The 24,515-nt window shown below is 38.8% G+C and overlaps 2 protein-coding genes across 2 annotated transcripts in view; one reads left to right on the forward strand and one right to left on the reverse strand.

Annotated features, from left to right (window-relative positions):
• Positions 1–1,316: 1,316 nt before the first annotated feature.
• The window catches only part of cep57 (centrosomal protein 57), a 60,268-nt gene continuing 37,069 nt past the window's right edge, over positions 1,317–24,515 (forward strand). Inside the window, exons 1-5 of the mRNA XM_062060166.1 lie at positions 1,317–2,302; positions 2,469–2,628; positions 3,977–4,162; positions 23,168–23,446; positions 23,613–23,772. The gene's annotated coding sequence lies outside the window, so the exon portion shown is untranslated. The remainder of the gene's footprint in view (positions 2,303–2,468; positions 2,629–3,976; positions 4,163–23,167; positions 23,447–23,612; positions 23,773–24,515) is intronic.
• LOC133659113 (double-strand break repair protein MRE11-like) lies at positions 4,606–20,589 on the reverse strand. Its single transcript, XM_062061846.1, has 14 exons — positions 20,535–20,589; positions 20,231–20,276; positions 19,994–20,126; positions 17,590–17,750; positions 17,425–17,512; positions 17,213–17,354; positions 16,728–16,842; positions 13,049–13,234; positions 12,805–12,976; positions 12,648–12,728; positions 12,445–12,574; positions 9,551–9,651; positions 8,666–9,357; positions 4,606–4,615 (listed from the first exon to the last, which is right to left on the reverse strand). The coding sequence occupies exons 1-14, from the start codon at positions 20,536–20,538 to the stop codon at positions 4,606–4,608; spliced, it is 2,061 nt and encodes a 686-aa protein (XP_061917830.1). The 5' UTR covers positions 20,539–20,589.

A 24,515-nucleotide genomic window follows, 5' to 3' on the forward strand; every position in this document is an offset into this window, starting at 1 on the left:
TGCGTGCATTTCAGATTAAAAATGGAGCGTTTAACATTACTAACGTGAAATCCAAGAATTTTTTTTTTCTAAGTGTGGTTGTCGATTACTTAAGATTGTCAGATGATACTTTTGCGAACATTATTGTAAATAATGTAAATAATTCAATGTATATATTCTGATGATTAACTTGTGTGATGACTATTATGCTGATAGTATATATTTGTACCATGAATTAACAAAAGTGGGACGCTCGTGGAGAACCAATATGGATTTCAAGCAAATATCTCAACATCAATAGCATTAATTAAAATAACAGAGGAAATTACCAATGCAATAGATGGTAAAGAATGTGCGGCAGCAGTATTCATGGACTTAACAAAAGCATTTGACACAATTAATCATGATATTTTAATACAAAAATTAGAACGATATGGTATCAGAGGTTTGGTATTGAACTGGGTAAGAAGCTATTTAACCAACAGGAAGCAATATGTGAAGATGGGTGAAAATATGTCAACACGGCTAGATATATCCTGTGGTGTGCCGCAGGGATCAATACTGGGACCAAAATTGTTTAATCTTTATATAAACGACATTTGTAAAGTTACAAAGGACTTAAAGTTAGTTTTATTTGCAGATGATACAACTGCTTTCTGTTCAGGAGAGAACACACAGAAGATAATACAAATAATAACAGAAGAAATGAACAAATTAAAAAGATGGTTTGACAAAAACAGACTATCTTTGAATCTCAGTAAAACTAAAATAATGCTATTTGGTAATAGTAGGAAAGAGCATCATACGCAAATACAAATAGACGGAGTAGACATCGAAAGGGTAAAAGAAACCAGATTTTTGGGAGTATTAATAGATGATAAAATGAACTGGAAATCTCATATACAAAACATACAATATAAGGTGGCAAAAAACATTTCAATAATGAATAAAACAAAACACGTCCTGGGCCAAAAATCACTTCATATTCTCTACTGCTCACTAGTGTTACCATATCTGAGTTATTGTGCAGAAATATGGGGAAATAACTACAAATGTGCGCTGCATTTGTTAACCATGTTACAAAAAAGATCAGTTAGAATAATACATAATGTTGGATATAGAGAACATACAAACCCTTTATTTATTAAGTCAAAAATATTAAAGTTTGGTGATTTGGTAAAATTGCAAACAGCTAAAATGATGTACAAAGCAATCTATAACCTGCTACCAAAGAATGTACAACATTTCTTCTCAACTAAAGAGGAGAAATATAACCTTAGAGGAAAAAATAATTTAAAACATGTATATGCACGTACAACACTTAACACTTTTAGCATAACAGTATGTGGAATTAAATTATGGAATGGATTAAGTAAAGAAGTTAAAAATTGTACTGACATGATCCAGTTTAAGAGGTTGTTTAAATTAATAGTGCTTACAAAGTACAAAGAAGAAGAATTATGAGAAAAACTTCCAACCTTATTGAAAATATTCTTCATCTCAGTATGTTAATAATGACTGAATTAATTAATTACATATTACAAACTGTTGTATATACTAATTCATAGATGTTATTTTATTATATAAAAAGGTCAGTAAATGATTTTATATAATTGTAAACGCTTTGAAGTGGGAAAGGGGTAGGATTAAATAAGCTTTGCTTCTTCCTACTCCTTTTCGGGCATGATGTAAATGAAATGATATGAAATTGTGTGATGTATTATGATGTAAATGTGTTCATGTTCGAAATAAACTAAAAGAGAGAAAAGAAAAGAAAGAATTGATTAACGTGGACCCCGAAAAAACTTATTCGGGTGTTACCATTTAGTGGTCAATTGTACGGAATATGTACTGTACTGTGCAATCTACTAATAAAAATTTCAATCAATCAAAAAAAACAAAAAACATAGTTGCCTTTATTTTGGAAAAACTGCCGAGAAGTAGGTTTTTGGCGCATGCGCAAACGGACCCGGCAGTGACATGCGATATGGCGGAAAAAACTACATTTCCTGTCAGCAACCTTCTTTGTTCGTTTTGCTCACAGACGCAGCCCGCTTGCACGAAGACCACAATGTGTCAACAATCGCAAGACACCGGGGCTAAGCTGAAATACGAATCACTCCAACTTTTTTGAAACAACTCTGTTGGTCTGTCATTCCTTTCGATACAAGCTGTAGAAATGGCGCGTCGCTAACCAGATGTTAGCTACGTGACTTTTATTTTTCCCCCCCAATTTTTTCATTCCTGGTTTGTCAACTGCATCGAGTGAACATCAATGGAGACTTCGTCCCCAACTGCTGTTGCAGAATCCACGCTGGAGACGGTAGCTTGGCTAATTTAACATGCAATTGTGAAATAAAGCAGCTACAAATCAGTTAAAACAAGCTAATAACTACATATGATATTATTCCATTTAAGGACTGTGATTATATGGTGTATATATTACATTGGTGTTAATTATCTGTTGTTATTTTATCATTTCGCTGCAGCCACCTCTTGTGTGTGACAACTTGTCAAAGCCCTGTTATATGGACTACCCAGTTCACCGACCATGCACAGCCCCACTTGTGCACCACACACCATGTCGCTCATATGACACCTATCGCCCTCCATCGCCCAGCAAAGGCTACCCAGAGACCAACAGTGCAGGTAATCCTTAACAGTGTTGTGAAGTGAATTGTATTTATATAGCGCTTTTTCTCTAGTGACTCAAAGCGCTTTACATAGTGAAACCCAATATCTAAGTTACATTTAAACCAATGTGGGTGGCACTGGGAGAAGGTGGGTTAAGTGTCTTGCCCAAGGACACAACGGCATTGACTAGGTTGACGGAAACGGGGATCGAACCTGGAACCCTCGAGTTGCACTCTATCAACCGAGCTATACCGCCACAGTTACCTTGAAAAACTAATCTGATTAATGACTACTGATTACTCCATTAGAAAGTAACTTGGTTACTTTACTGATTAGTTGATTTTAAAAGTAACTAGGTTACATTACGAGTTACTTTATTAGTTACATTCAGCAATGCAGCTACCGACATTACCCCCGCCGCCTCAACATAAAAATGACAAGCGGTTTTGCCAATAATCACTTTATTTAACATCAACAACTGCACTTAACATAAATACTTGTTTTACATATTAAAAAAATAAATAATGACAGTCTTTCTTTACTTTACATAAATACTTGTTTTATCTATATATATATAAAAAAACTGTTTTTCTTTGCAGCAGTTGACATTAATTATTTATTTTTTATAAAATAAAACAAATACTGTCTTTTTTACCTGACTGTTAATACTGCAGTGGCAAAACCTACAAATGTAAATGTAACTATTAAATTATGTTTAACTTTTCTTATGAACACTAAACCTGTGGTTCACAACATCAAAGCAGCTAGGCGTGGTTTTACAAAACAGTGTATAACACCACATGTTAGCTCTAATTGTTCTATTGTTATAATCAAGTTATGAGTAATTAAGAGTTTGACAATATCGGATATCGGCAAAAAAGCCATTATCGGACATCTCTAGTTTTTAGGGGTTAAAATGGGTGCCTGTTGGTCACTTTCCGGGTGGGAGTGGCACAGATGTCATATTAATACAAAAATGTTTTTCTAATATTTTCGGGATCGACCATTACAGTCCCAAAGATCGACTGGTGGATCACGACCGACAGGTTTGCGACCTTTGATCTAAATGCTTTGACTCTGACTTATTTTCTAGTCCAGTTGCCATTCAGGTGACGCTGTATCCGCATGTGCTTAAAAAACGGCTTGCAACAGGGAATTGGCTCTCTTAGTTAAAAAGTCGTTCAAAAGAATCGATTTGTTCGTGAACGTCACATTTCTACTATGTTAAGTATGTCTCCACTGAAGCATGTCAGAGCTCCATGGTTACAGCAACACATGCAACATGATGCCACGCTGCTTCTGCAAAACACCTGTTGCTCTCTGCTCATGCTGCCATCCTATACGCATTTCATGTTTTTTGTAGCCATCTTGTCGGCGTTGAGGAATCTCCAGGAGAAGATCAGGAGGTTGGAGTTGGAGAAGCACGCAGAGCTCGGTCAAGGAGACGCAGCACTGCGTTCGCAATCACACAGAATGCGGCAGAGACCCGCCACCACTCAGATGGACGCAAGATTAAGGCCAACAAATGAGCAGCACAAATGCAATCAAGGTTGGAGTCTTTTTATGAGTATGAGTATGAATGTTATGTACATGCCCGGAACCTAACATGAACGTAAACATACAGTCGTACCTTGTTTTTGTTCCAAAATGTCAGGTAAACAGAAGTTCATTTTTCAATGAAACATAATGTAAATATAATTAATCAGTTCTAGATAACCAAAAATATTAGTATAAACAGGGCCAGCCCATGACATAAACACTATGCAGTTGTTTAGGGCAACAACCACTAAGGGGGCCACATGTTCATGCCCTGGGCTTTTGTAAAGATTTTAAGATTTTTTTTTCTTTCATTTAAATCTGACAGTTATAAAAGACATCATAAAAGTTTAAATAAAATAAATTTTTCTGTCAAAGTTCAATGATAAGGTTGTTTGATTCCAATTAGTAATATGTAATACTATCTATACGTCCTTTTGCAAAAATGCTAAAGGGTTAGTCCCTCCTGGTGGCAGCAAACCGAGCATTGACCACTGTTCACTCAACACCAATGTTAAAACGTCATCAAAGCTCAATTTTTATGCATTCACACACGCAGTCAACAAGTGGGATGCAGGATTAGATGATAGAAGAAAGGTAAACCTATAATCTATTTTTGCAGTTGAGGCGACTTACACAAAAAATGCTACTTAAAAAAACAACACATAACCATTGTTGTTTTTGCAAATATTACAACACAAATATCTTTTATAAATATATTTTGGTCCTAAAGTAAGCATTTTCGAGCATAAAAATGGCTAAATAAACAAAAAGATGTCAACACTACAGGAGTATTGGCCACTAGAGGAGACCGATCAGCGCGTACTGTTCAGTATCGTGGCCCCTGATTGGCTCAGCCTCAGACAGTATGACTATATTGGATGAAAAAACTGTAAAAGTGACTAAATGGTGGTATTTCATGTCTAGAGGGATCTCATAAAACTAGTGAGCATCCTGGATGATGCCAGTCACCCTCTGCATACCGTTGTCAGTAGCCAGAGGAGCCTGTTTAGTGCTAGACTGCTTCATCCCAAGTGCAGGACTAATAGATTCAAAAACTCCTTTGTCCCACACGCCATTAGACTGTACAACTCCTCTCTGGGGGGGGGGGGATTCCTGAAGGAATCAATAAAGTACTATCTATCTAATGTTAAAAAAACGTTTTCAGAAGGTCATAAACAAGTTTTTTATGTTCTAGCTATGATTTATAATTAATGATTACTACTTCGCGGAAATTAATTTATTGCGGTCATGTACACAACGAATTACCAGCAATAAATGAGGGAAGACTCTGTGAATGTTCTGAACAGGGGCGGATTAAGAAATTTTGGCCCCCTGGGCCTGACATGGTCTTGGCCCCTCAACCCCCCGCGCGTGTGGGCGCACACACACGCACGCACTATGCAAGAAATACTGTATACTGTGAACAGACATGCACACTGTACTGTACAGAAGAGTGCACATACTGCACACACACTATTAGGTATACCACACAGACACTGACAAGCACAGGTTTCACACAGACACAGGGGGAGGGGATAAATGGCCTAAAAATAAACATTTTGGAAAATGATTACGCCCACTTCAGTGATGGTGCATTGGGTCATTTGAGAGATATTATGTATTGGAAGTTGGTAGCTATCATGAAATAAACCCCCCACCCCACCCAAAAAACTAAATCGGACATGATTTTTGCCCCCTTTTCCTCCCTTCTATCATTAAAAATAAAATAATATCTTAGGAAAACACTTTGGCATAACGGCAGCTGTGCAGCAAATTGAGGCTCAAAGTCTGTATCTATTTGTGGTTAAGCTTGAGGAGAAGGAGAAAGGTAAAATGATAACATGCATCGGAGAGCACCACAAAGAAAGGTGTAGGCCAGTTCATGGTACAAGGGCTGCATGCAGGTCAAGATAGCCCATTTCCAAGAATGCTATAGTGGCTGGACAGGCACTGGACATGTCCTGAACTCAGTGTCAGACGTGGCTGCCGAATACTTGGATGAAGTGAAGCAGCTGACAGATCTCATGCTGCCCCATCTGAAGACTGTCCTGGCCAGGCAGAGGATGGATGAGGAGACCTTCCCAATGGACCCTGTCAGTGAACAGGCTAGTAACATTGATGGCACCCCTGTGCACAACATTGGGATGGAGAGACAATGTGGCAAGGTGGACTACAAACTGAAGAAGTTGGGCACACTGAACGCAGTCAATAGGTCAATAATTTTACAGAAGAGCCAGGAGCTTCAGAGGTTTCAAGGCAGCAGCACAAGCAAAAAGGGAGGTTGAACTCAACTGGAGTAAATTCATGAAGGCAAAATTCGAGAGTAGGGCAGATGAGAAACAAGAGATGGCTCAAAGAAAGGAGACTAGACATGCTGGACACACTGAAATCTTTTGATGGCCCCTTCACGATAGTGGGGAAGTTGAAAAGTTCCTTGTGGATGAAAGTCTGCACAAGAATGCAAAGCTGCAGAGAATGAAGCTTGAGGTTCAGTTTGCCAGAGAAAGCACCAAGCTTCTGCCTAAAGTCAATCCTATCTTCACAATCCAGGTGACACTTCCCAGAAATGGCAAAAGTGCAATTCTCCAAGTCATAATGGATACTTAGAATTTTATGGTGGTGGTAAGTATTCATGAAAACAGGTAGCCTAACATTAGTGAATGGGTGAATTCTGGAAATAACCTAAAAATCTTACACAGTGCACCTTTAAGCAAGGGGTTTCTTTCGTGCTTTCAATTTTGCAAAATCATCCACCACATCATTGAAGTCCAACTCTCTTGTCAGCTCACTCTCAATTGCCATTAGAGATAACGCATTTAATCTTTTCTGAGTCATTCTTGTGCGCAGCTCATTTTTTACTCCTGACAAAAGAGAGAATGAGCGTTCTCCCTCACAGTTACTGACCGGTAGAGTGAGAAAAATCTGTAGCGCAATGTATGTATTAGGAAACGTAGGCTGTAGTCCAAAATGTATTATTGTTTTGAGCAGTCCTGAAGGGGTCCTCTCCTCATCAGTGTTGTTGAGCTGTATAAAAGATTTGAACTGTATAAGCTCCTGTCCAAGACTTTCATTGAGGTCAGATGGGTATGATTCAGTGAGAATCTTGGCCTTGTGAAGGACTGAAGCATTGGACTCTGTATCCAAAGAGAAAAGGACACTGAACAAATTGTTCAGATGTTTGTAGGCCTCCAGACGGTGATTAAGGCTTGAACTCAGTTGATCAATAGAGGCAATAAATGTCTCTATTTGAAACAGTTGCCTTCCCTCAAGCACAACATCTGGGGATGCTGATTCATCAGCAAACTTTTTACGTTTCCTCGTCCGTTCAGCCCTGTAAGATGGGGTGCCACCCAACATGTTTAAGGCTTTCTGCTCAAAATGATCAAATAGATCTCTTTGGGAGAGAACAAAGGTGCGCAGAGATTCCAGCAATCTAACTGCTGTACCAAGGTCCATGTCTGCTTTTTGAAGTTGCAGACTTGTGGCCTGAAATCTGGACAGAACAGTGTCCCAAAAGCCTGCCATGAAGGCCATCTCAAGTGAATCCAGCTTCCGCACTAGACTGTCAGCTTCAGTTCGTGTGTCTCGTTTCTCTGTGTCATCAGTGGAAATAACCTGTAGTGCTGCTTTTATTTTACTGTAGTTCTGCCACAGTGCTTTGGTAGATTCTGCACGGCAACTCCAACGCGTGTTGGATAAAGCTTTAAGTGTGAGATCTATGTTGGAATTGCCAAATACCCTGTCCCATCGGTGTGTGGATGCAGTTGTGAAGTTGTAAATAGACTGAATCAAGTCAAAATACTTAGAGACTTCATTTCCACATCTGTCAATGCTGTTGACTCCCACCAAATTCAAAGAGTGAGCTGCACATGGAATATAGTGTATTAATGGGTTGCTTTTCTTTAAGTGAGCCTGCAACCCATTATACCTCCCTGACATGTTGCTGGCATTATCATAAGCCTGCCCCCTGCAATTTGACAGCTCTAACCCTAGATTTTCCAACACAGACATGACACAGTTAGCCAAACTTTCACCTGTATGGCTAGTAATGGGCTCAAAACCCACAAAGCGTTCAACAACACTGCCCTCTTTGCTAACAAAACGGAATATGAATGTCAATTGGTCCACATGAGATAAATCTGGGGTTGAATCCACAATGATAGAGTAGTATTTGCTTGCTTGCAGTTCATCTGCTATAGCCTGTTTGGTTTTTGCACCCATCAATTCAATGAATTCCTCACAAATGGTGGAGGACAGATATGAGGTATTACCTCGACCCATCTGCCCAAACTTTCTGATGTGATCCTTTAGAAAGGGATCAAATTCAGCCAGGACCTCCAGAATACCAAGGTAGTTCCCATTGAGAGGAGACCCTAACGATTCATTTTTACCCCTAAATGCAAGGCCCCTTTCTGCAAGGAATTTAATGACTGCAACAACTCTTTGTAACACCTGCCTCCAATAGCTGCTCTCTGCCTGAAACTGTTTGAACAGGTCTGCATCAACTGTGGCACCTTTGGCGCGGTTCAAGACTGCTTGCATGCAGGTTATGTGCTCAGCACTTCGCTCATGTTCACCAAATCTTTCTGAGTGTTTCCAATCACAATAGCCTGTCACAAAAGAATGCGTTTTTGGGGAAAACAGTTTGCATGCAAAGCAGTAAACATTACCAGTAGAGGGAGAGTACATCAGCCACTCTCTTTGTACTCGTTGTCCATTGGGCAAGTGTGAAGTAAAATGTTCATTGTTTAGGCATCGGGTTTTGCCTCCTAGCCCACTGTTCCTCACAGAAGCTGGATAATGGCTGTGACGGTTGTGAAATGATTTTGCACCTCTTTGAATAAGAACTTCCTTCATTGACTCAGTGAGGGTCTCAGCCCATTTAGCGGGATCACTAGGTAGAGTTGTCACTGTAGATGGTGTTGAAGAAAGATTCAGCTCATTTTCTATGCTGTCCAGAGGTGCAGTGACCTCACATTCATCCGAGCAACTGGCTACTGCTGAATTGGTTGAATCATAAGCATCAGAAGCATTTGGTTCAGTGTCTACACTTGTAGTGGTCTCAGGATCTTGGGAGCTACATGCTAGCTGGTTTTCCAGCTGGTAGGTAATCAACTCCTCGATGGCGTCTTTCTCGTCTTTGTCTACAAACTCCTGAATGGCTTTGCCCATGCCCTGCTCGGTCAGGAGGGACAGTTGCACCTTCTGTGGAAACATGATCAACACATGTTCCATACACAGGACGGTAAGTAAGTAAGTGTGTGTGTGTGTGTGTGTGTGTGTGTGTGTGTGTGTGTGTGTGTGTGTGTGTGTGTGTGTGTGTGTGTGTGTGTGTGTGTGTGTGTGTGTGTGTGTGTGTGTGTGTGTGTGTGTGTGTGTGTGTGTGTGTGTGCATCACCTGCTCGGCCACTTCAAAGTACTGTTTGACCAGGTCCTCAACTCTCAGGCCCTCAACTGCAGACGTTTTTATCGCTTTGCTGTAGTCAACATAGTTTTCATCTGAGAGCAGATAAAAGGATTAATAGAAAATATATTAATACCTGACTTCTGCTTTTTTATGTCACACTCCAGGTCTATAGGTGGCGTAACATCCATTAAAAAACAGTGATAGACAAATGACAAACTACAGAAGCAGGAGAAATGTCTAGAGCTCTCACAAAAACAAAACACAAAATACTAATTCAGTGGTTTAACCCTTGGCCCAAGCCCTCTAGAAAATCCATCCATCCGTCCATTTTCTACTGCTTGTCCCTTTTGGGGTCGCGGGGGGCGCTGGAGCCTATCTAAGCTGCATTCGGTCGGAAGGCGGGACACACCCTGGACAAGTCGCCACCTATCACTTTTACCATCATATTTGTACATATCCTATTTGCTGATGTTGTTCTATTGGTGTTGTTGTTGTTGTTGCTGTTGTTATTGTTGTGTTTGCTGTTGTTGTTTTTATCTCTCTGTCTTATCCCCCTCGTGTCCCCACAATCTCCCCCCTGTCTTCCTTGTTTTCTCTTTCTATCCCCTCCTGCTCCGGCCCGGCTGCGCCAAATGATAATATAAATACATTTAATAAAGTCAAATACAAATAAGGCAACAAGAGAAGTATCCCACACATCTCTTTTGTAAAGTAAATCATAACATCCGATATGGGCATCTACATCAACAATATGATTTGCCTGAGAAGCTGGACAGGCCAAAAAAAAAAAAAAAAATAAATAATTAAAAAAAACTTTTAAAAAATAAAATTAAATTTTTTTTTTTTAAATGTCATCTTTTTTACACCTAAAATGTGGTTTGAATTTACTTTTTCTCCGTCAACTAGTATTGTGTTTGACTTTCTCTTATACTGTTAGCGAATTGGATTATTTTAGTTTTACTGACATTCAAATATAGTTTGTTTTTGTCAAACCATCTCTTTATTTTGTTCATTTATTTGGTTATTATTTGTATTAGCTTCTGTGTGTTCTCTCTTGAACGAAACGCAGACGGTTTATCTCGCACAACACGCTGTAATTGGTGGCTTTCCAGTGTTGTTCACTGACCTTCACTTCCCATACTTGTGTTCTGTCCAGGTTGTGGGGAAAGCGATGTAAAAGCTTTTCACAATTCCTGTGGGTGGAGCAGCCCCATGCTGCACAACTGGGCATTTATACATGTCGAAAAACTAACGAGGAAGCGTCGTAAAAACACAGTATCAGCTCAAAGTTAGTAGCAGTTATGGCACCCTGTAGTCCCGTGAGTGCCTTTTGACCAATCATTGAGGAGATTGCCCCAAACCGAGTTGGCCATACTCTCTTTATACATGACTCTGGCTAAGACGGCGTCGTTTACGCAAGTTATGTGATGCGAGAGTATACACACGGCTTTAGTGTTAGCTATCCATCCATTTTCTACCGCTTGTCCCTTTTGGGGTCGCGGGGGGTGCTGGAGCCTATCTCAGCTGCATTCGGGCGGAAGGCGGGGTACACCCTGGACAAGTCGCCACCTCATCACAGGGCCAACACATATAGACAGACAACATTCACACACTAGGGCCAATTTAGTGTTGCCAATCAACCTATCCCCAGGTGCATGTCTTTGGAGGTGGGAGGAAGCCGGAGTACCCGGAGGGAACCCACGCAGTCACAGGGAGAACATGCAAACTCCACACAGAAAGATCCCGAACCCGGGATTGAACTCAGGACTACTCAGGACCTTCGTATTGTGAGGCACATGCACTATCATTAAATGTATATTCTATCATAACAACAACAAGACTGCAAATTGCTTGTTGCTTCTCTTGGACTGCTTTGGTATGTGTGCACGCGCTCCCTGCACGTACATGTTGACGAGACCGGGTGAGTGACTGCCGTAAACACAAAATATTTAATTCGGGCCGGTAAAAATTGTTTTTACGTACACATATAGACAATTAGAAAACAAATGTGTGCTGTTGAACCACTACTGGTAAGATAAGATGGTGTTTTTGTTATTTTTTTGCTTTAAAAAATGTAACATTAAGAAAAGTTGCAAACAGCTCCTTTCATTGAGAGACTGCATCTATTAAAAGGGAGTCATATGATTTTTTTCTACATTAAAAACACTTATTTATGGTCTACATAAAATATAATGGTGATTCTTTAGTCAAAAGTTTGCATGGATTATGTTTTACAGACCATATTCGGTCTTATTTGCATGCTTCCACTTCGAGTGTCATTTCCCCGTCAACTATATGCTACTTTGTATTAGAAATGGCAACAGTGGAGGATCCATGTGCATGTACGGGCCAGTCTGCCCCACAACAAGAGGATAAAGATAAAGAAGGAACTTATCAACTACAATATCAGACTACAATGGCAGACTCCCGCAAAGCACTTTGGCTAAATCTCTACCATATATGCATAATCCGCTGACATCACCAATGGCAAAGACGTAACCAATGGCAAAGACGTCACCAATGGGGCAAATTCCAAACGGCTCGTTTCGCAGAAGTATGAAGGAAGGCAAGATTGTTTTATAAATATCTCCGTATTACCGCCACGGTTTGATTTTAAATTTAGGGACCTATGCAGACCCCAAATACACAACAGCAGGTACCAATTGGTAAGAAAAGTTGGTTTTGCATAATAGGGCCCTTTTAAAATAAGGTCATTTTGATTTTGCACACCCATCCATCCATTTTCTACAGCTTGTCCCTTTTGGGTTCACGGGGGGTCGCTGGAGCCTATCTCAGCTGCATTCGGGCGGAAGGCGGGGTATACCCTGGACAAGTCGCCACCCCATCGCAGGATTTTGCACACAGATTATGAAATGTAGTTTTACCTTTGACTTGCTCCTTTTTCTCGCGGCATCTGAGAAAGTGAATAATGTCTTTTGGGTTGGCCACACGGTCCACATATTTCTGACTGAAGCGGGACGTGTTGAAAGTCTCGAATCCTCCGGTGTAGTCTACCTGAACAAGGGAGAACAAACATAAGCTGTGGTGGAATCATAATTGGAAGGTTCCAGGAAGACGTCAAGCTAACCCTGAGGCGAATTAGCGGCTTCTCTGGGGTGAGCGGACATCCCAGCCGCTCCCTCTCGGCTTGTTCTAGCATCTCGTTGACCTACAAACGCACATTCAGATCCTCAGAGATGCGACAAAGAGCGACATACTTTTGTCTGCTTAGTAATGGCGATTACCTTGGCGTGGCAAAGGTTCTCAATCTTCTTGGTGACATTCGGTGTATCCACTGTGAACAGATCCTGGTAGTCACAAAGTACCACATCTTGGATGAAGAACTGACGCACTGTTTTCAGGGGGATCTTCTGCATGTTCATTTTCCGACCTTTCACCTTCAGCAACCCTATGTGCCTGCATAAACATTAGACAATTAAACATTTAATCTCTTTAGCTCTTAAACGTAGTGGGTGTGTGTCTTGGTACTTTTTGGTAGCCTCTCCAGGAGAGAGCGAGGTAGCTACAGAGCTGCCAGGCTGTGTCACGTAGAAGAGCTGCTGTTCATTTCTGGCCGGCGCAATCAGGCACTCGTGCTCGTGACCCCACACCACCAGGTCGAGAAATTCATCCAGGAACTGCTCAGGGATGTAGTTTGTGGGGCCGTGCTTACTCCTGGAAACAAAGCCATTGCGCATTAGAGACGAGTAGGGGTTGGGTATTGTTTACATATTATCCAATGAAATTGTGCCAAAGCTCAAAATGGAGGAAAAAAAGGAACGTACAAATTGTATTAATTTATTTTATTTTTTACATAATATTTTGGCATCCCAGTTGAACAGAATAGTAATTTGAATACTTCAATCCTATTAGTATAAATGAAATAATGAAATACATTACATTTAAATGAAAAATATATTTTTAGAGATTAAATCCAAGTTATAAATCCACACAAATGGAATAGAATCCACAACAAAATGCAAAATTTGCCAAAAAAGATTTTTAAGCATTTTAAACTCTAAAGGGGAACTGCACTTTTTTGTAATGTTGCCTATACTTCACAACCATTATGAAAAACATGACGAGAGATGTTATTTTTTTTTGCATTCTAAATATTAATTAAATTCGAACAATGGAGAAACATTTTTGGAAAAATGTCCCAAATGGGGAAAATTCCAAATACCGTATTTTTCAGAGTATAAGTCGCACCTACCGAAAATGCATAATAAAGAAGCAAAAAAACATATATAAGTCGCACTGGAGTATAAGTCGCATTTTTTGGGGAAATTTATTTGATAAAACCCAACACCAAGAATAGACATTTGAAAGGCAATTTAAAATAAATAAAGAATAGTGAACAACAGGCTGAATAAGTGTACGTTATATGACGCATAAATAACCAACTGAGAACGTGCCTGGTATGTTAACGTAACATATTATGGTAAGAGTCATTCAAATAACTATAACATATAGAACATGCTATACGTTTACCAAACAATCTGTCACTCCTAAACGCTAAATCCCATGAAATCTTATACGTCTAGTCTCTTACGTGAATGAGCTAAATAATATTATTTGATATTTTACGGTAATGTGTTAATAACTTCACACATAAGTCGCTCCCCCGGCCAAACTATGAAAAAAACTGTGACTTATAGTCCGAAAAATACGGTAGGTTAATTTTAAACTAGCTTATGTTACCAGTAGTGGTTTAGCATAACAAATATTCTGTACACGTCTTTTTTTCTTTACAATTACTACTTATATTGAATAAAAGTTGCTCCTTGGCCCGAGACAACAGTCTGGCATTCAGGGCTGTCAGACACTGCTGTCTCTTGCACACTTACACAGAGGGAGCACATGCAAACACACACAAAAGCAGTGCCAGAGAAGTATCTAACAATTTTCAGTCATGTTTCTGCTATGATAAACTATACATTCAATAATGGCTAACATTAGTAGATAAACTTTGCCAAATTGCTATCCTTTGCTGACAACCAACAAAGCTAATGTGTGTACATGTGTTGTGTGGGGCATAGTTTATGTGCTAAAAGCTGAAAGAGGTTGTGATATAATGCTAACAACATTTTGGAAAGTGAGCGCTCCCTAGGCCAGTGTTTTTCAACCTTTTTTGAGGCAATGCACATTTTTTGCGTTGAAAAAATCCGGAGGCACACCACCAGCAGACATCATTAAAAAACGAAACTCAGTTGACAGTAAAAAGTCGTTGGATATGACTTTAATCCATAACCATGCATGCATCACTATAGCTCTTGTCTCAAAGTAGGTGTACTGTCACCACCTGTCACATCACGCCCTAACTTATTTTGACTTTATTGCTGTTTTCCAGTGTGTAGTGTTTTAGTTCTTGTCTTGCGCTCCTATTTTAAGGGCTTTTTCTCTTTTTTTGGTATTTTCCTGTAGCAGTTTCATGTTTTCCTTTGAGCGATATTTCCCGCATCTACTTTGTTTTAGCAATCAAGAACATTTTTGTGGTTTTTATCCTTCTTTGTGGGGACATTGTTGATTGTCATGTCATGTTCGGATGTACATTGTGGACGTCTTTGCCGTCGTCCAGCATTCTGCTTTTGTTTACTTTGAAGCCAGTTCAGTTTTAGTTTCGTTCTGCATAGCCTTCCCTAAGCTTCAATGCCTTTTCTTAGGGGCACTCACCTTTTGTTTATTTTTGGTTTAAGCATTAGAAACAATTTTACCTGCATGCTGCACTTAGGCTGTTTCCGGCATCTACAAAGCAATTAGCTACCTGCTGCCACCTACTGATATGGAAGAGTATTACACGGTTACTCTGCCGAGCTCTAGACAGCACCGACACTCAACCAGAACACATCATTTACAGACTATAATTACTGATTTGCAAAAAATATTTTTAACCCTAATAGGTGAAATTAGATAATCTCCCACGGCACACCAGACTGTATCTCACGGCACACTAGTGTGCCGCGGCACAGTGGTTGAAAAACATTGCTCTAGGCAGCCATATAAAGGTTGCAAACAGCTCCTTATGAATGCTGCACAATTCATGTAGAAATGCTTTATTGATATTCTGGCGATGTTATACTACCGTTCATTTCTGTTTGTTAGTTAACCCAACATGCAACAGTCATGTACATAAAGAGAAAAAGAAAATTAGTATAACAACTGGCCGGTGTTGTCCTGTTGATGTTCAAAGTTCCGGTGTTCATGAATACACCTTGGTGTGTGTGTAATAGGTGGGAAATGAGGAAGTGTTGTGTTGCTAGTGTGGCTACTAGCTATTGATAGAGTAACATGAGTGTGAGAGGCCGTAAGACTCTTGAACGCATCATAATAATCCCCTCAATTCCCCCCAAAAATGGATTAACTCGCTGGAATATAAAGACAATATAACATACATCCATAAACGTGGATGCATATGCAGAAGTGCAATATATTTATCTGTACAGTAATCTATTTATTTATATCTGCACCTTATTGAATTTTTATCCTCCACTACCATGAGCTAATGCAACGAAATGTCGTTCTTATCTGTACTGTAAAGTTCAAATTTGAATGACGATAAAAAGTAAGTCTAAGTCTAAGTTTAAGAATATGGTGTTGCAACTAAGCACTGCTGCTGGCGTGTTGGGTTGGCAATAAAAATGCAAAAAGACTCTGGGTCGAATTTTCATCATTTTTTTTCCACTTATAGCCACTTAGTTTTTCAGTCAGATTACAACCATTAATGTCGGCAACAGTGCAATTGTGGTACCAAGTTTTGATACCTCTCCCCGTGCATGAGACACCTAGTTTGCTGTGTAAAGAAGAACTATGGGAAGTTGAGTTTACATCCATGCAAACCATCCACTATTCTAGCTAACATGACCACTTGCATCCAAAGAAGATGAAGAAGAAAAAATACTAATGTGGCTGCAGTTGCACAGCATCACAGAGAGCTGTTTCTAATATTTCCCCTTCTCATGTAATAACCATTGCTCCTAAATCTCTTGTGTTGGATCCCATCATCGTCTAAGGACAGTGGGTGTCACAATTGCAGAGCAACCTGCAAAAACGTCCGCGGAACCCTCTGTTTGTTTGACTAGCTCTAAATTGTATGTTATCACAAACATGTTCAACATCAAGGTTATAAAAAGACGATAAAGTGGACTAATTAAGTGAGGAAATCCCAAACCTGTTCTGGTGAATGGCAAACAGGTTAAACCACTCATCTTGGTCTTCCTTCGGACGGAGCATCGTCACTTGATTGTTGACAAACATCCTGTACAGGCGCTCATCTGGGATGGATCCTTTACAGACACACATACATTATTGCATATTGTGCTCTTTAAATCAGGCAAAATTACTAAAAAAATAAATAATGAGATGCCACTTTAATATTTTTTGTATATTTTTTCACATTTTGTAAAACGGCTAAAAAAAAACATTTAAGGATAAAATGTGTCTTATTCGTTATTGATAGCAACAGTTCAGCATTTTCTCTTTACATTGTGCCTTTTTGCTCTATTTTTCCCATTGTTTCTGTTTAATTGTATTTATTTTGCAATTCGTAGGACATAACTGTGGTGCATTCAAGGACCCGAGATTAAAAAACAAACTGCTAGTCACACTTTGGACACCGCTGCTTTACACAGTCTCAATTAACCTCTGTGTACATACCAAGGCCATATAGGGCAAGCTTGCTGTTGCCTTTCTGCAAAAGTATAGGACTGATCTCAATCTTCTCCACGGAATTGGAGTGACCAAAGTGGTTTATCAGACCAGAGGCACTGAGCAGATCCAGTGCGCACAAACCTTCAGCCTTCAACAGGAGAACACAACATCAGACCAACAGTACATGCTGAACTTGTATGTGGAGCAAACGGACTCACCCCTGTTGGGTCGTCGTGGTTACCATGAATGCTGAACACAGGAATGGAGATGTTGAGGTTTTCATCTTGATAATTAACCCACGGGAACCTGAATAAACATATAAGACAGCATCAGTATAAGATGATGGAATGTTGTAAAATACACAAACCCGCATATAGACTTACTGGGTGGTGTTAAAGTTAACTGTCTGGTCACTCAGTATGTTGAATTGTATAGGCGAGTCTCCCATGCAGTATTTCCTGAGCGTGGTGATGCAGGAGTGGAGGCAGCGACGAGTCGGCTTATTGTCGTGAAACAAATCGCCACCAAGCAGGATGAAATCCACCTGAGAGTCAACAATTATCGTACTGAGTGGTGTCGTAGTAATGTGCCTCTTTCATGTAAGGTAACCAAAATAACAGTGGAACTTCGAAATGTACAATTCAATACAGTGGGCCCCATTCAGCAACCGTTCTTAAGAACAAATTTTGTTCTTAGGCCCACTTACAAAGTTAAGGAGATTTTTGTATTCACCAATGTTTTCTTAGCTGGGATTTGTTCATAGGTAAGAACAAAATCTATGAGTGCTCCAGAGCACTCTTAGGGTGGCCTGTTTGTTTTTATGTGTGACAAGTTCCCTTACTTCTATTGTCTAATGTTACATTAATATCATAGATAGATAGATAGATAAGTTAAAGTTAAAGTACCAATAATTGTCACACACACACTAGGTGTGGTGAAATTTGTCCTCTGCATTTGACCCATCCCCTTGATCACCCCCTGGGAGGTGAGGGGAGCAGTGGGCAGCAGCGTAGCCGCGCCCGGGAATCATTTTTGGTGATTTAACCCCCAGTTCCAACCCTTGATGCTGAGTGCCAAGCAGGGAGGTAATGGGTCCCATTTTTATAGTCTTTGGTATGACCCGGCCGGTGTTTGAACTCACAACCTACCGATCTCAGGGCGGACACTCTAACCACTAGGCCACTGAGTGAGTGAGTGAGTGAGTGAGTGAGTGAGTGAGTAGGTAGGTAGGTAGGTAGGTAGGTAGGTAGGTAGGTAGGTAGGTAGGTAGGTAGGTAGGTAGGTAGGTAGGTAGAAAGATAGATAGATAGATAGGTAGATAGATAGATAGATAGATAGATAGATAGATAGATAGATGGATGGATGGATGGATGGATAGGCAAGGCAAGGCAAGGCAACTTTATTTGTATAGCGCTTTTCATACACAAGGCAGACTCAAAGTGCTTCACAGACAACAAAGTGAAATGAAAGAAAATAAAAGCAAAATTAAAATGCAGACAATAAAAATAAAAATAAAAACAGTGCAGACGTTAAAAGTTAAAAGATAGATGGATAGAGAGCGATAGATAGATAGATAGATAGATAGATAGATAGATAGATAGATAGATAGATAGATAGATAGATAGATAGATAGATAGAGATACAGACAGACAGACATATAGCAAAATGAGCAATATATAGACATTGCGCGCACTCACTCACTCACTCACTCACTCACTGGGGCGTTGATTTAGTGATTGATGACTCTTTAAAAGACCAACATGCCTCTCACACCCTGTTGCAACTCAACTCACACAATGGCAATGCTTTTGCTGCTACTGCAAGATGCCGCAGATCGTGCGCTGGGGAGGGAGCGCATATTTCATGACCATGTAGACCTATTTGCCCGAAGTGACAAATATTTATTGGAACGCTTTAGGCTACCTCAGCAGTCTCCCCTTTCTTAAACTTACGTTTTGACATTATGTATTTTCCCGCGGCATAATACGAATTTCTCTTCTGTAATCCGTTTGTGTTTTCTCCGTGTGTTTGATGTTCGGCTTTTCCGCCGGAATTGTGCCCTTATAAGGGATTTACCTATGCAAATTACGGAATTAAGGGTGTTTACATATGCATATTGGGGAAATAAGGGCTTGTTTATTTGCAAATTATGAGAGACACGCATGCGCTAACCATTTGGCATTCAGCAACTTAAGAACAGCAGGTGGGAACAATTTGGCCGTTTAAGAACACATCATGAATTTGAATGGCCTCCTCTTAGGAAATAACTTAGGAAGAAAGATAAGAGGAAAAGTTAGGAACTTATTGCTGAATGGGGCCCATTGTCTTTAGTGTGTCAGCATTACAATGATTACAAGGCCCCTCTAATGCTTTGACCAAACATTGGTACTTATTTAATAGTTTTGGACCTAAAAAAAACCCCAAATAAACACAGTAGTGAGTTTAGGCTTGTTTTTGTAATAAGTTTCAGCACATTTCGGAACAACCACTTACAGCTCCAAAATGTAGGGAGGGCTATTAGCGGACCGCAGTTAATTTCTTACTGTCCCGCTGAGTATTGCCAACACAAAATTAAACATGGCCTCACATCAGAATAATTGAAAACTATTTAGAATACTTTGTCAGCTATAACACAAAGCTGAATGATACATATTTAACTACATGGCATATTTTGACTAACGTTCCATTGATTTTAGAATGTAATTAATCTAAACCTACAAATATCGTCATCATGTTAAAAACGTACCTGTTCTCTGCATTTGTTAAGCCATTTTTTGTGTTATTTACCTGATTTGTCTGGGCACATTTTAAGATCTCGTCATATGTGATGTAGGAGTCCCGGCCTCGGACGGCGTCTTTCTCGAGGTAACCAAGGTGGATATCAGTAGCAATCAGGATCTTAAAAGTGTCACCATCGTCCCTAGAAAAAGAAACCCTGGTTGAACTCATACAACCCATTGTTCACCAGCATACCTCCAATATAGTATATTTAATTATGAGATAGTATATTTTTAAAATACTTACAATGTGCTCTCTGAGGACATGATTACAGAAAGGACAAAAGGCCTAGCTGGAAAATACAACAAAAACAGAACCGTTATCCTTTTGCTATAAATGTCTTACTCTAGTATAAATTGATGAATGACAAGCTTTAAAAAAGCACACAACAGCAAAATAAAGGTCGCAGCAACACCATGTGTTATGTTTTCAGGTGGAAAGTCGTGGATTATATAGAATAGATAACACAGTTAACTAGTAACTACAGCATGTTGTGGCTTTGTAAATCCAGTACAGTTACTACTAGCAAACACAATTTGCTAGTAGTTACGCATTAGCTTTATGCAGAGTATTAAAACGGAGTTCGGCTTTCATTTACAGTATTTGCTTAACGTTCAGTTCAAAATGATTAAAAAGTAATCAAGGGTGTGTAAGAAAATTCACAATTTAACACCAACCTCTCTATCATGGACCACAAACATGCAGTAAAACTCCCGGCAAGTATTGCGAGTCCCGCCCTCCATCTCTTCCTGCCTAAACGTCGTACTCATGGGTATTGTAGTTTATCAATCCGAAAGTTGCCCTATTCAACTTCCTGTTGTGCTGGCCGAGTTGTAAGTCGTAAGAAATTTACAAAAATACGCCTTTTTAAAAAATAGAGCATTTTGGATGGTGAAACTCACTTTCGAAAAATGTATTCCTTTATTTATTTGAATTAGGACAATGCATATTCATCAACATAGAGCGACAATGTAAAATATACCGGAGTCAGCACAATAACTAATTTGTTGTCCTAAGGCAGGTTAATAGAGTAAACATTCAACAGGTCATGATACAAAATAATACATAAATCACAAAACATTACACATTAGAAGCATACCATAAGCACAGAACATGGACAAAAAAATAAAACAAACAAAAAAACATGTGAATAATCTAATTGTGCGTGCATTTCAGATTAAAAATGGAGCGTTTAACATTACTAACGTGAAATCCAAGAATTTTTTTTTTCTAAGTGTGGTTGTCGATTACTTAAGATTGTCAGATGATACTTTTGCGAACATTATTGTAAATAATGTAAATAATTCAATGTATATACTCTGATGATTAACTTGTGTGATGACTATTATGCTGATAGTATATATTTGTACCATGAATTAACAAAAGTGGGACGCTCGTGGAGAACCAATATGGATTTCGAGCAAATATCTCAACATCAATAGCATTAATTAAAATATCAGAGGAAATTACCAATGCAATAGATGGTAAAGAATGTGCGGCAGCAGTATTCATGGACTTAACAAAAGCATTTGACACAATTAATCATGATATTTTAATACAAAAATTAGAACGATATGGCATCAGAGGTTTGGTATTGAACTGGGTAAGAAGCTATTTAACCAACAGGAAGCAATATGTGAAGATGACTGAAAATATGTCAACACGGCTAGATATATCCTGTGGTGTGCCGCAGGGATCAATACTGGGACCAAAATTGTTTAATCTTTATATAAACGACATTTGTAAAGTTACAAAGGACTTAAAGTTAGTTTTATTTGCAGATGATACAACTGCTTTCTGTTCAGGAGAGAACACACAGAAGATAATACAAATAATAACAGAAGAAATGAACAAATTAAAAAGATGGTTTGACAAAAACAGACTATCTTTGAATCTCAGTAAAACTAAAATAATGCTATTTGGTAATAGTAGGAAAGAGCATCATACGCAAATACAAATAGACGGAGTAGACATCGAAAGGGTAAAAGAAACCAGATTTTTGGGAGTATTAATAGATGATAAAATGAACTGGAAATCTCATATACAAAACATACAATATAAGGTGGCAAAAAACATTTCAATAATGAATAAAACAAAACACGTCCTGGGCCAAAAATCACTTCATATTCTCTACTGCTCACTAGTGTTACCATATCTGAGTTATTGTGCAGAAATATGGGGAAATAACTACAAATGTGCGCTGCATTTGTTAACCATGTTACAAAAAAGATCAGTTAGAATAATACATAATGTTGGATATAGAGAACATACAAACCCTTTATTTATTAAGTCAAAAATATTAAAGTTTGGTGATTTGGTAAAATTGCAAACAGCTAAAATGATGTACAAAGCAATCTATAACCTGCTACCAAAGAATGTACAACATTTCTTCTCAACTAAAGAGAAATATAACCTTAGAGGAAAAAATAATTTAAAACATTTATATGCACGTACAACACTTAAAACTTTTAGCATAACAGTATGTGGAATTAAATTATTGAATGGATTAAGTAAAGAAGTTAAAAATTGTACTGACATGATCCAGTTTAAGAGGTTGTTTAAATTAATAGTGCTTACAAAGTACAAAGAAGAAGAATTATGAGAAAAACTTCCAACCTTATTGAAAATATTCTTCATCTCAGTATGTTAATAATGACTGAATTAATTAATTACATATTACAAACTGTTGTATATACTAATTCATAGATGTTATTTTATTATATAAAAAGGTCAGTAAATGATTTTATATAATTGTAAACGCTTTGAAGTGGGAAAGGGGTAGGATTAAATAAGCTTTGATTCTTCCTACTCATTTTCGGGCATGATGTAAATGAAATGATATGAAATTGTGTGATGTATTATGATGTAAATGTGTTCATGTTCGAAATAAACTAAAAGAAAGAAAAGAAAAGAAAGAATTGATTAACGTGGACCCCGAAAAAACTTATTCGGGTGTTACCATTTAGTGGTCATTTGTACGGAATATGTACTGTACTGTGCAATCTACTAATAAAAATGTCAATCAATCAAAAAAAAACAAAAAACATAGTTGCCTTTATTTTGGAAAAACTGCCGAGAAGTAGGTTTTTGGCGCATGCGCAAACGGACCCGGCAGTGACATGCGATATGGCGGAAAAAACTACATTTCCTGTCAGCAACCTTCTTTGTTCGTTTTGCTCACAGACGCAGCCCGCTTGCACGAAGACCACAATGTGTCAACAATCGCAAGACACCAGGGCTAAGCTGAAATACGAATCACTCCAACTTTTTTGAAACAACTCTGTTGGTCTGTCATTCCTTTCGATACAAGCTGTAGAAATGGCGCGTCGCTAACCAGATGTTAGCTACGTGACTTTTATTTTTTCCCCCCAATTTTTTCATTCCTGGTTTGTCAACTGCATCGAGTGAACATCAATGGAGACTTCGTCCCCAACTGCTGTTGCAGAATCCACGCTGGAGACGGTAGCTTGGCTAATTTAACATGCAATTGTGAAATAAAGCAGCTACAAATCAGTTAAAACAAGCTAATAACTACATATGATATTATTCCATTTAAGGACTGTGATTATATGGTGTATATATTACATTGGTGTTAATTATCTGTTGTTATTTTATCATTTCGCTGCAGCCACCTCTTGTGTGTGACAACTTGTCAAAGCCCTGTTATATGGACTACCCAGTTCACCGACCATGCACAGCCCCACTTGTGCACCACACACCAAGTCGCTCATGTGACACCTATCGCCCTCCATCGCCCAGCAAAGGCTACCCAGAGACCAACAGTGCAGGTAATCCTTAACAGTGTTGTGAAGTGAATTGTATTTATATAGCGCTTTTTCTCTAGTGACTCAAAGCGCTTTACATAGTGAAACCCAATATCTAAGTTACATTTAAACCAATGTGGGTGACACTGGGAGAAGGTGGGTAAAGTGTCTTGCCCAAGGACACAACGGAATTGACTAGGATGACGGAAACGGGGATCGAACCTGGAACCGTCAAGTTGCACTCTATCAACCGAGCTATACCGCCACAGTTACCTTGAAAAACTAATCTGATTAATGACTACTGATTACTCCATTAGAAAGTAACTTGGTTACTTTACTGATTAGTTGATTTTAAAAGTAACTAGGTTACATTACGAGTTACTTTATTAGTTACATTCAGCAATGCAGCTACAGACATTACCCCCGCCGCCTCAACATAAAAATGACAAGCGGTTTTGCCAATAATCACTTTATTTAACATCAACAACTGCACTTAACATAAATACTTGTTTTACATATTAAAAAAATAAATAATCACAGTCTTTCTTTACTGGACATAAATACTTGTTTTATCTATATATATTTAAAAAAAAAAGTTTTTCTTTGCAGCAGTTGACATTAATTATTTATTTTTTATAAAATAAAATAAAACAAATACTGTCTTTTTTACCTGACTGTTAATACTGCAGTGGCAAAACCTACAAATGTAAATGTAACTATTAAATTATGTTTAACTTTTCTTATGAACACTAAACCTGTGGTTCACA

The sequence above is a fragment of the Entelurus aequoreus genome, linkage group LG10 (genome assembly GCF_033978785.1).
Source record: "Entelurus aequoreus isolate RoL-2023_Sb linkage group LG10, RoL_Eaeq_v1.1, whole genome shotgun sequence".
Classification (NCBI taxonomy): domain Eukaryota; kingdom Metazoa; phylum Chordata; class Actinopteri; order Syngnathiformes; family Syngnathidae; genus Entelurus; species Entelurus aequoreus.